The 12,835-nt window shown below is 41.2% G+C and overlaps 1 protein-coding gene across 2 annotated transcripts; it reads left to right on the top strand.

Moving 5' to 3' along the window:
* The first annotated feature begins 1,183 nt into the window (after positions 1-1,183).
* LOC141795199 (phosphatidylinositol 3,4,5-trisphosphate 3-phosphatase and dual-specificity protein phosphatase PTEN) lies at positions 1,184-12,575 on the top strand. 2 transcript variants are annotated; one of them, XM_074676006.1, is made up of 10 exons: positions 1,184-1,968; positions 6,154-6,238; positions 6,342-6,386; positions 6,489-6,532; positions 6,703-6,941; positions 7,318-7,459; positions 8,589-8,657; positions 9,194-9,360; positions 11,177-11,458; positions 11,562-12,575. In XM_074676006.1, the coding sequence occupies exons 1-10, from the start codon at positions 1,890-1,892 to the stop codon at positions 11,745-11,747; spliced, it is 1,338 nt and encodes a 445-aa protein (XP_074532107.1). In that variant the 5' UTR covers positions 1,184-1,889; the 3' UTR covers positions 11,748-12,575. The 2 variants fall into 2 exon arrangements, with proteins under 2 accessions (XP_074532107.1, XP_074532108.1); XM_074676007.1 differs by lacking the exon at positions 8,589-8,657.
* Positions 12,576-12,835: the final 260 nt, after the last annotated feature.

Below are 12,835 nucleotides of genomic sequence, written 5' to 3'. Positions count from 1 at the left end.
GGAAGAGTAAGTGGCCTAGGCAAGAAGTCGTAAGTGTAAGAAGTTCATTAGGAAGGATAAATCATGAAAGGAGTCCCTTTATTCTCTGGCTTTTGCGTTTGTTTTTTATTTAACAATTCAGAATACTTATGGATTTCGAGTATTACAATTTTCATTTCTTAATTAGCAAAGTAATTTTCTGGTTAATGATTTATATATATATATATATATATATATATATATATATATATATATATATATATATATATATATATATATATATATATATATATATGCTCCTAACAGTTCCAAACCTTGTAAGTAGTGAGAAAATAGGTTAACAATTGCTTTGTAGGGGTTTAAACCTGTTCAATTTGGCAAGTGAAATAAGAATTTATCCCCACAAATGTATTTACTTGTCGTGAAAATGTACATTATCCAATAGTGCAATTGACTAATAGTGTAACTGCTTTTCTGGGTTCAGAGAAACACTTTTATTATAACCCAACATAATGCTTATTTTATACTTTCTAGGTTAAGCAGGAATGGTGTTTTACACAAATCAAAAAATATTATATTGATAACATATACCTATATTATACTTAATAATATAAAATACAATAATTATTATATTTGTTGCTTTTGGAGGGTAGGTACGCAAACACAAATTGCACAACACCGGATGCAAAATGCTGTATTTCGTCCTAGTGTGAAAGAAACCATAAGGTGATCATAAAATGCATATATGTACAATTTTTTTGTTAATGTAAGGAGAATGAATGAATGAAGAAGACTACGTTGAAAGCAAAGAAAACTGTTAACATTTTTCTTGTACTCTTTTGATACGTGTTATGGACTAATTTGTTCAGAAAATATATTTCATGTGCCTTTAAATGACAGTTTAAACCGCGAAAAGTGACATTATGTTAGAAACTTCCCTAATAACAGCCACACGTGACCACTTTGACAGAAGGGTGCGTCGCATGCGGACACAGTTTATCCTTCCGCCAGGAGCACGAAATAACTATTTATTGCGCTTTTTAGGGTCAGAACAATTATAAATGCCAGCAGCTGTTTACCAGCATCCTTTAATATTTATTGATAAATTATGTATAAATATCGAAATAGGCTTTCTTAATGAAAGAGGGGAACTATATAGTGAAGGCGGTGGGATATTTGTTCTAAAATCCCAGCCTGCTCTACCTTCTTTTTTTCCTTCGGTGGAGGCCATGATGGGAGCCTGAGAGTTCAGCTGGAGCGAGAGCGACGAGAAAAAGAAGATGATTCCTCGGGACGGAACTGTCAAACCAATCTGTGCTGATTTATGATCTTTGTATAGTCTATATACATTTAAGGTGGAGCCTGTCACTTTTTTTCAGATGTGTTCTTGGCAATCAGTCGATGACAATGTTGAATCGTTAGGAGGCTTTTAGGAGGCAGCACAAGCTATTGTTGCTAGCTAGCTAGCTAGCTAGTTAGCTAGCAGGCTAGCTCCGTCTGAGTGACTGGATACGAGTCTCTGAACCGGTGAGTTCTCTGTCCTCTCGCTGTCAATCGCAGCGGCTGCGATTGAGCCATCGGTTTGGACCGTGTCTGGCATCCAAAGGGATCTCTGAGGATAGCTGCATGTATTTTATTCGGGAGTGTTTGCAAGACGAATTGCGGGATCGGGAAAGTCGGGCCTGCACGGTGGAGCAGAGCAAGGCCCGTCTTTATGATCCAGAGGAAGCCTTTCTAATCCTACCGACGGCCACTGTTAGCTCTGCTGGCTAACGAGTCTCTACGAGGACCAGCAAAATTCAAGAGAGCAGCCAGCGACCCACCGTCTGTGATACACACGACCAGACAGCCACTTCAAGAAAAACCTGTTTTCACCATTTATCCCACACAGACTCCTGTCACCTGCTACAATGGCTATGTTTATAAAAGAAATGGTCAGCCGGAACAAAAGGAGATATCAGGAGGATGGGTTCGACCTGGACTTAACATGTATCCTTCCTCATGGTTCTTATTTCCACTGCACCCTGAGCATTGACTGGTAAATGTGTGATATTTGCATTGCGTTTTGTTGAGCTAGGAGCAGATATATCAGTGCAGTAACGTAAGGTAGTTAGCATTCTGCTACTTAGCAAACTGGCTAGTTGGTCAGACAGCGCAGCTCTGCTGTCACCCAGCATGTTTGAAAGATGGTGGATCTGTCAAACCACCGCGCATAAATGTCACAGTCTTATTCTAACAGGAAAAGCCCGTCCAACTGGACATTACTGTGTGTTTAAAAAATAACGACAGGTATTTCAGCTTGCATACCAATCCCCCAGTGATGGACCTAGTTTGGGGTTGTTAAATTGTAAGTGGCATCAGGTGCTCTTTTTTCCCCCCCAACACTTTTATTAAAGGCAGGTAGATGTGTTTTAGTAACTTAGGATACCCATCATTAAAGTTATTCTTGTGTGGTCATAAATCTTGTTAAACAATATGCAGCTTTCATTGTGTGATAGGTGTCTGGTATTAAATGAAACAGCTGAAAAGACTACTATCCCTGATGGAAGCTCACCTCACATGTGTCCTCTCTAGCAGAGCATACATTGATGGATTTCAGCAAATGTGCAAAATCTAATTAACACTTCCTGCTCCCTTTATCTATGGAGATAAAATGATTTCCAGGTTGAAGTATTGCTATTTCTGGCCCCTCTGCAGGACTTGTTCCTCATCTATTACCACTGATAATAGTTGACCTGGTTCCTCAGTGCAGTATGTCTGGTAACTGAAGTTGATAGCTGTGCTTTTTGGATCTAGATCCTGGCTGATGCTGTTGGCTAGTACTGAATCGATGCAAAATTGTGTGTGACCTGTAAGCAGTGGGGTCATGGTTGTAGCTGTAGTTGTGGTGGATGTTGAGACGAGTTTTTATCAGAATGAGTAACTGCAATTTTGACCCAGGTCTTGATTATAGCGCAAAACAAAATAGTCTGATAAATGAAGCCACAAAATACCCCACCAATAATTTTGATGATCTGGAATTCTAGATCAAAGTTGTGCCCTCTATGGTCTTCCAGGTATTTAGCATTTGCTCTTAGTCTGCATTTATCTGAGAAAAGTAGACGTTGTTTGGGACCTTTGGTTATTTTTGAACATGTTAACTCAACCTGTGGTAAACAGTGTAAAGCATTTCCTACTGTTCGTCCCTTATAAGCTAAAGGATTAATTGAATGATAGAGAAAGGTATGGAGCAGCTTAATTGATTATAGTAATGATCGGTTGTTGCAGCTCTGCACAGCTTGTGAAAAATTAAACAGGTCGATGTATTTATGGATGTAATTTGCTCTGGTTATCATCGCTTTATTGCATTAAGTTGATAACTGCGGTGAGGAGCAGTGTTCCGTTTTTTAGAAGGATGTAAAACTGATTTGCAGTCACTTTTTGAAGCACAGCCTCTATAGATAGCATATTGACCTGATTGAAGACTGAGCTGCCAGCTGATCTGGGATGTATGTGTGACTTGTGACTGCAGATGCGGAATATCCATGTTCCTCTCCTGGTTTTGAAGTGACGAGGCTTGTGTCACCTCTCCCTGTGGGTCTGTAGCTCCGTGCAGGTGTGAAGAGGGCACACCACTCAGAACTTGCATCTTTCTTCGGGCTCACTCGTCTCCTCTTGTTCAGATGTGGGCCCTTTCAAGCCATCCCTTTTATCATTTTTGGCACGATGTCTAAAAACAATATGGGCTCTCTGCAGTTATGTAATGCAGTATCACAGTTCTGGGAATTGCCCTTAAAATAGAGTTGCCAGTGATCTTGTATCAGCTTTACTGTCTGAGTGCTCTCTCCCTCTCTCACCCTCTCAACCCACCACCTCTCCTTTGCTCTTTTTCTTTACTACTCCCACTCTAAATCTCCCTCCCTCTGCTTGCCCCCTTTCCTCTGCTCTCCTCCTTTCCTGTCCTCCCCCACCCCCTCCTTGCTCAGCGTTCGCCGGTTCCCACTCTCCTTTCCCCCCCACCCTCCCTCTCTCCTGCTCTCAGTTGTGGATTTGGCGTATGCATAGAGCTGAGGCAGGGCTGGCTTTAAAGAAAAGGCGTGCCTAAAACGGCAGATTTTCTCCTTTTTTTTTTTTTTTCCTTTTTTCCCTCCTACTTGGAGCTTCCGTCAAGGGGTCCCGTATGTGCATTTCCTCCCAGCTGCAGAGACTAAGTCCCCTGTGTCCAGGGCTGAGGCTCTCCTGGGAGCTGTGAAGCTTTTTAAAAACACTTATAATAGTTAGAGTGGGATTTTTTTGGCATTAGGTCCCAGGGTCAGAGTAGCCCATCAAGTCACAAAGAAAACCTGTAGTTGGCTCTTAATTGGGTCTTTGAGGCGTTTATGGATGGCTCTATGGTACGGTATGTACAGATTGGAGACCACAGGGAAGTTGCTTGACAGTGTGCAAATAAAACCATAGATTTGTGATTGGGTTTGTTGAAGTCATATCTGTCATAGTTTTTTTTTGCATTTTTTCAAGTGAAGAATGTTGAAGTTGCATTAACTTTGTACGTTCACCCAGCTGATCTGAATCCCCTGAGTTTTTCTGTCCTAGGACTGAATGAGCTCTGATGTGTGGGTTTGTTCATCATGGACATGACTGAATGGATGTTTTTTAGCGTTAGCATGAGCAGATAGGGATGGGTACCCAACTAGCTACTTTTGTAGGTACTGACCAAATTCCATCTGTAGTACCGAGTACCAATTCATGTAAAATCAAACTACACCATGTTGAGGGAGCCTGAATGCTTCCTTGTTGCTGTGAGTGAGTGGAAGAGAAGGTAGTTTGCCTTTCTGGACATGAACACAGCATTGCAAGTTTATAAATTGAGAAACAAATGTGTCAAATTGTAAAACTTTGAGATTTTAGTGTTAAAAAATTAATATCTGCACTACAAAAACACATACTAAAGCACTGAAAACTGGTACTATTGAGTACCAATTGCCAGGTACCGGGCATCGGTACTGTTTCATTTCAAATGTGAAAGGTACCCATCCCTATGAGCAGATGTGCTGAAGATGATATTCTATAGGATTTTTAAATTAAGATCAGGACAAAGTCTTAACTTAGTGATTTATATTCTTTTTAATCTGCACACAAGCAAACTTGTCGTTTGTGCAGAACCCCGACTTCCTCACCAGACTTGTCAGACACGTGTGTCAAATTATTCTGACCAGTAAAAAAAAATGATTTGACTCCAGGAAAAATAAGTCCTGCTCAAAATGAAACAGACACATCCAATAAGAATTATTCAGATGTCTATTTTTGATACCGTGTCACAGGAAGTGTAAGAAAAGGTTGCCCTTTAGTCAGTGGTTAAAGTGTGAAATCCCACAGCTTATGACGATGGGCAGACTTCAGTTACAGGTAGGCGTCGCAGCTGAGCCTCAAAGACACGCATGTCATCTCAGTTAAGTCTGTCCTTTTTTTGCTGCAATATGAACCTGATGTGTGCCTTGTATGTATGGAAACATGTAATTGACTACAAAGTTTCCATCACTGACACATGGAGCGATGTTCCATGATGTACATGGTGGAGTAGGAGTGAAGAGGTGCCACCAGGAGTTAAACTTGTAGCAGAATCTGGCCTGAGTGTGTTTAATGAACATGTGTAGCTATAAATCCAAACAAAAAGGACTTCTCACCTTTCTTTTTTTTTTCTACCGGTGTCTTCACTTTGGTCAGTCTGGTTATAAATTCAAATTGGTCCGGCGGAGCTCGGAAGAGAGATAAGCCGAACATTTGCGATCAGCCAGATATAACTTTGGGCTCTAAAAATAAATGCAGGTCATGGAGCGGAGAGTCTCCTCGTGCACCCACATGTGGGCATGGCTCATGCAGGAGCGCTGTTAACTCCCGTCCTCTCTGCCTGCTTCTCACTGTCAAGGCCATCTGTCACAACCCACACACACGCACACACTGATCTGTGCTCCCATCTATCCATGACCACAATGACATCCTCATATCGACATTGGCGTTGAGTTTATACCCTCTCTGCTGCTTGTCTCTTCATTCTTGTGATTGTGCTTGAATGGCAGATTTTTTTTTTAAGTGTGTTTGTAAGTTCTGTTCTTAAGCTGTTGGAAGCAAAGCTGGACCTCTTACACCTTCCACAGTCATGCACAGCGCACATTTCCTTGACCCCTGCCTGAACAGATATCTACCCAAACATCATTGCGATGGGCTTTCCAGCAGAGAGACTCGAAGGCGTGTACAGAAACAATATAGACGATGTAGTACGGTGAGTGCTGACATACAAATTGGAAATTTAGCACAAAATCTGTGCGTTAGTTGAAATAGATTCTGTGATAAGTAATTTTCCGTTGTGGTTCTTTCTCCTGCAGGTTTTTGGATTCAAAGCATAAAAACCATTACAAAATCTACAACCTGTAAGTGTTCTGCATTTTCTTCCTACCTGCGCTGCTCCTCTGTTTATTTAATAACTTCCTCTCTCTGTGGTAGCTAACTGCATTTTATTCTTCTTGTTTCAGCTGCGCCGAGAGACACTACGATGCTGCCAAATTTAACTGCAGAGGTAGGCGGCTTCACGTGCTCTTTAGATGCTTTCCCCTCATAAAAGTCATGACACAAAGGATCGATTAAAATCCACTTCTCTGACCTGTCCATATCTTTTTTTCTTTTCCCTCTTTCGCTCCTCTCTGGTTACAACTGTGCGTGGGTTGCTCTCATCCCGTCACGCATCAGTTGCACAGTACCCGTTCGAAGACCACAACCCTCCTCAGCTGGAGCTAATTAAGCCGTTTTGTGAAGACCTGGACCAGTGGCTCAGCGAGGATGACAATCACGTGGCGGCCATCCACTGTAAGGCCGGGAAGGGTCGCACCGGAGTAATGATCTGCGCCTATCTCCTCCATCGGGGCAAATTCATGGAGGCCCAGGAAGCGCTAGATTTTTATGGTGAAGTCAGGACAAGGGACAAGAAGGTGAGATGTTGATCGCTGAACAAATGGCTCCATCAGATCAGAGGGACTGTTGCAGAGATGTGCAGCTGATTTATAATTGAATGATCACTATTGCAAGTTTGATAAAGATACTCAATGTCCTAAAACTGAGGAATGCCTCCTGATTGTTCGGAATACAGAAATTCATTATACAAAGATGAATAACAGAGAAAAGCAGAATATTGTGATCTCAGAAAGAGATTTTCCTATGATATTTTTGATCTTAATTCATCGTTTGGATGATTAACTTCAACTCAGCTTGCATGAAAACAATGTTTGTCATTTTTCAATCATTTCACCTTTATTTGAACTCAGAGGAACCATCAAGCACATAAACTAAATGCTGTTCCCGTTGTAGGGAGTAACGATCCCGAGCCAGCGCCGCTATGTCTACTACTACAGCTACCTACTGAAGAACCAGCTGGAGTACAAGCCGGTGGCGCTCCTCTTCCACAAAATGGTGTTCGAGACTCTCCCCATGTTCAGCGGGGGCACCTGCAGTGAGTCACGCTTATGTTCAACTCCAAACTAGGGCGTAGGCAATGCACACCGCTGTTCAAACGGCAGCCAGCGAGAGCCTTTGGATGTGTGCTTGCACTGTAGGGCTCACCCACGCTTCGCTTTAGCACCACAGAACACAGAGGGTCATCTGCTGTAGAGTCTTGTGCTCAGGGTTTGGAGTGTGGCAGCAGTATTTTTGGACCTTTTGACAAATGGGCAGCTTCGCATTGATTAAGTCTTGTTGTTGCTGCTGCCGCTTACTGCAAGGCCCACTTATTCTGTGCCTGCTTCCTAAAGAAGGAATCAGATTTCCTCTATTTGTGACATGGAAACAAAAATGTAGCTCACTCAAAAGTTTGCATCGTCTTGTTAAGAGTCAGTACATTTTAAAAATTGAACTTCCTCAGATTGATTTCATGTGCATTTAGTTATTCACCTGCTGCTGTTTAAAGCTGCTCTGTGCACAGAAAGCTTCAGTAACTTCAGCTCTGAATCTGCTGTTACTTTATCGTAAATGCAAAAATGTTATTTGATTGTATTAAAGTGAGCTGAACAAATTTTAGATGAGTTTTCCTTGTCCTCAAGTGTTGGTGAGACCTGAGGTAAAGGGTCAGGTATGCCCCCAATTCATCTTTTTATGGTTTAGTTTAAGAAGTTCCTCTTGTCTTAAAGTGTTCCCATCAATCTTTTAGCTCTCTTTGATGTTTTAAAAAGAAATCTTGAGTTCTGTTTTTCTGCTCAAACATGTCTGAGTCACTCTTTGCTCTGCTTTTCTTGTACCTGAATACATCCATTTATAACATTGGTCAGAAAAAGCTCCTCTTCCTCCTTCATTTCTGTGGCTGTTTCGCCCTAACACTGTAACTGTATGGATCTTCCTGTTTCCTCTTAACAATCCTTTTTTTTTTAAAGAAAAAAAAGAAAGGACCTATTCTGAATTTGACGTCTTCATAGACACATACACACACGCACACTCCTAAGTTGCAGTATTTGTTGTTTTAAGCAAAAGCTACACATCTGTATATATCTCTGTAGATGGTTTGTGTTTGTGTGCCTCCTGTGCCGTCGAGTCCCCGACAGGCCAGCCGTGTTGCCCTGTTTGTGACGATCTCCTTCTCTCTCTCTAAGGGGACAGTACCGTTAAAAACAGGAGCGAGCCGACCCCTCAGGGCTTCAAGAAAGGGAATTGGCACTGGGGTAAATGAGCCTTTTAATCCATTATTGTTGTTATGATTTCACTGATTTGCTTTTATATGGCCCCAGAGATCCAGCAGGCAGAAGCAGTCTGAGGGTAGACATGTAGTCTAGCAGGACAAGACTAGCTCACAGGCATATGATGTCATCTCTGAATCCACCCTGACAGACAAAGGGAAGGGTTAAAACTCTATTAAATGCAACATGTTGTGACTGTCTGTCAGAATAGGGTCCTGTGTCTCTGGTTCTGGGTCTTTTTGGGTGTTAGATTTTGTGGTTTGCTCCTTTCCCTGTCCCTTCTTTTATTTTAATATCATATTTTTGCTCTTATTGTTTGGGGGAGGTGGTTGTGGGCTGTGCTTTTTTCTTCCAAACTCATAAAATAACACTTGTACCTTTCCTTGCTCTCTTGCTTCTTTTGTAACTCACTCTCCTTATTTTGTGTTTTCTGTCTTGTCCCCTCACAAATCTCATAAACTTTGCCCCCCCCCCCGCCCTCTTTCTCTGTCTCTCTGCAACGTTGACACTTTTTTTTGTAGATCCTCAGTTTGTGGTGTACCAGCTGAAAGTCAAGATTCACACGTCGAACCCTGCTCACACGCGGCGCGAAGACAAGCACATGTTCTTCGATTTCCCCCAGCCGCTGCCCGTCTGTGGAGACATCAAAGTGGAGTTCTTCCATAAACAGAATAAGATGATGAAAAAGGTTAGTGGTGTTGGTGTTTGAAGGTTCATGAGCTTCTTTGACATTTAAAAGATTCTGCTGGTCGTTCAGTGACAGTGTGATTAAGCCATTCTCATGATGTTTGTTTGGAAACAGAATGGTGCATTCTCTTTAACGGACAGATTTTGTTGTTTGATGGATAATGATCGCAGTATTATGTTTCCATAAGTCTGAATCAAAACTAGGTTTACAGCTGACTGGCTTCACACAAAGGAATTTGTTTTTGGTCAAGACCTTTTTTTTTTTTTTTTTTTGAAACAATTATAAAAAAACTGACATGTATACATCAATAATGCCTCACTTGAAACAGTGAAAAACATTGCCCCAACAGAGCCCCTTTCCCAATGCACCTTACATTAAGACAGAAAAAAGAGGATAAATAAAACAGAGTGTGAAAAGACAAATGTAAATAAGTACATAGGAATTTATTTTGCTTAAAAAACATCATGAGTCAATATCCAAGTAAATAAAAATACAGTAACTTAATATTATGATACTTAAGCATATGTACACTTGAAGCACTTGTAGAGCTATGCAGAGGTGCAGGTATGCACATGATGTCCTGCAGAGTTAATAGACAATGCTTGAAGCTTCTCTGAAGAACTTCGTAGATGAAATGATCTTTGCTGGTTTTTGTCCTTCACACGTTCTCACCCCATTTTCGTTTAGCCACCAAATGTCACTTATTAACCACTTTTGACATGGAGCTGCATCAAGAACAGTTGGTGTGACACCCACGCCCCCACAGAGGTTGCAGACTTTAAAAATGACTACGTGGATACACTTGCTCCTATTTTCAATGAGCTCGTTTGCTTTTTTGGACATGAAAAGGATTGAGTAACAATTTCAGTCAGTTTCATGATCAGCTAAAAATTTCATACTGGAGCTTTAACTTCTAACTTCAAATCTTCTGTATCTAATATAATGAAGGAAAAAGACCCAAAGTAACCATAGGTTCTCATTAATCACCAGTGTGTTGAGACACATTATTTTGCTTTTGTCTTTTTGCCATGAAACTGTTTGAAGCACATCAGTCAGCGGTAATGTTAGCTCAATATCCTTGTTTTTTTGTCACATACATCAAGGGTCCTACAGCTGTAAATACAAATACTGCAACTGCACATTAATCTGCAGCTGAAAATAGTTGCAAACAAAAAAAAAACAAGTTTGCATTCATCAGTTTCTGTGATGCATGTTAAAAAATGTATCCCTCAGGATAAGAAAAACACTGAGATACTTTTAACTATTGAAGCTTGACATATAGGCTAATTTTAGTTGATTCAGCAGAAACAAAGAAAACAGCCAAGTTGTGGGAAAGTTGTAAGGAAAAACAAATCATTTACTTTGTTAAATACTGTTTTCATTCATATTTTCTACATTTTTTCAGCATCATATCTGATCTTTTAGATAATATGAAAAAAGGATTATATTAATACTAATTTAACAACAGAGACCCCATTTCATACACCAGAGCTTTTTCATTAAACAGATTTTGTACATAGAGTCACTGCAGAAGACAGGGTAAAAAAATCAAGCAAGAAAACTTTTAAAGATAGTAACAAAAATCACACACTGATTTTTCCAGAGGTCAGATTCATCAGACCAACATTGAAATGAATTGAGTGACTGAATTTAACTCAAAGTTTCAAGCTAGTCACCATCTTAGTCGTGCCATGTCAGCCTCAGCATGTGCATCAATCCAATCCTTTGACTTTGAAGGGTTGAATCTGGATGCTCTTCCTCACACTTATTCCTCACTACATCTCTCTCTCTTTCACTTATCGCCTGCGCCCTTCAGGACAAAATGTTTCACTTCTGGGTGAACACCTTCTTCATCCCCGGACCAGAGGAGAGCGGGGACAAGATGGAGAACGGGGCGGTGAACAATGCAGAAAGCCAGCAGGGGGTACCGGCACCAGGCCAGGGCCAGCCGCAGAGCACCGAGTGCAGGGACAGCTGCAGGGAAAGCGGCAGGGAAAGCGACCGGGACAGGGACTACCTCATCCTGACGCTCACAAAGAATGATTTGGACAAGGCCAACAAGGATAAGGCCAACCGCTACTTCTCACCAAACTTCAAGGTAACAGCTTAATTTCTGTATGAACATTTCTGTGTGTCAGATCAGTTGTAACTACTGTCTTTGTGCGCAGTCTGAAGTCTGTTCCCCTTTTTTTTTGTCACAGGTGAAGTTGTATTTTACGAAAACCGTGGAGGAGCCTTCGAACTCTGAAGCAAGCACTTCGACATCCGTCACCCCGGACGTTAGCGACAATGAGCCAGACCATTATCGATACTCTGACACCACTGACTCTGATCCGGAAAATGAACCTTTTGATGAAGAGCAGCACACGCAAATCACAAAAGTGTGAACTCTTTTTAAAACAGGAAAAGAAGAAATTATACACCAGAAAAAAGGAGAAAACTTGAATATAAACTCAAAAGAAGAACCTTTGTCCCTTCCCTCCCCCAGACGGCAATAGAATATCATCATGTCAAATGCCAATTTTAGGGAAAAAAAGATAAATATCCTGACCAATATATTGTTTTTTTTATTTTTCTTTTTTTCTTTGGCACGGCCATGTACCATGTGCGAGGTATTGACACTGTTGCCCCATGGGAAAAGGTGCTGTAGCTATAAAAATGTATTTATATATATACATACGTATATGTATATACATATATACATATATACATGCATATATAAAAGTTTTTTTGTGTCAAAGACAATGAGTACCACAATCAGGAGACGGGAGTTGAAGTGTGGGAGAAGTTTGAATGAAATACTAGGACTATGCTGCTCCTTCTCCTGTCTAAACCAAGGCCAGTGCTGCAGTCACTTTGTTTCACTCCCTCTCTTCTTCTCCTCCTCCTCCCTCCTTCCTCTCCTCTCATTCCCCTATCCTCCCACCCCCCCACCCCTTCTTTCCCATCCTCCTTCCTCTCCTCCTTTACTGTGAATGCTTCTTGTGCTCTTTGCAGGCTGTCTCACGTGACTTTTGGTCTTTGTGCAGTGCAAACTGCATGCGGGCAGTGGGTTGGGGGTGGGCGGGGGGGTTATGAAGAGGCTGTGATGATGTCTAAAGCATTGCCATTCCTGTTCCCACTGTGTATACGTTAAGTTATGCAGAACAAGGCATCCCATGTAATTGTTAATGTTTTTTTTATCCTAAGATAATAAAAATATAATACACAAAACAGCAGGGAGACAAGTGTTTGCAATAATGTCAACACTACATATAAAGGACAATAGTGATTTGCATGTATTGGAACTGGCGTCCATCCCTAATAAATGTATGCAATGTTGTCTTTTCTTAAAGAAACCAGCTCTGAGTGTTCTGCGTGGGGTTCCCCGGTGCTTTGAGTCAGAAAATTACATCACAGCTTTATGTAATATCCTCCCTCTACTGTTGGAAATAATGGAGTGAGAAATGATGCGGTTGCCATCAGATGAGGTCTT

Source organism: Halichoeres trimaculatus, unplaced genomic scaffold (genome assembly GCF_033239565.1).
Source record: "Halichoeres trimaculatus isolate MK-OKI-2021-1 unplaced genomic scaffold, fHalTri1.1 fHalTri1_scaffold_8, whole genome shotgun sequence".
Taxonomy (NCBI): Eukaryota; Metazoa; Chordata; class Actinopteri; order Labriformes; family Labridae; genus Halichoeres; species Halichoeres trimaculatus.
Note: the sequence above shows the minus strand (reverse complement) of the source record. Positions and strands in the feature narration are given on the sequence as shown.

Bases quoted from the DNA above. Each gene is read 5' to 3' on its own strand.
- LOC141795199 (XM_074676006.1), top strand. From the start codon at position 1,890: ATGGCTATGTTTATAAAAGAAATGGTCAGCCGGAACAAAAGGAGATAT. The intron at 6,387-6,488 runs GTAAGTGTTCTG...TTCTTGTTTCAG, and splicing joins CATTACAAAATCTACAACCT to CTGCGCCGAGAGACACTACG. The intron at 11,459-11,561 runs GTAACAGCTTAA...TTTTTGTCACAG, and splicing joins ACTTCTCACCAAACTTCAAG to GTGAAGTTGTATTTTACGAA.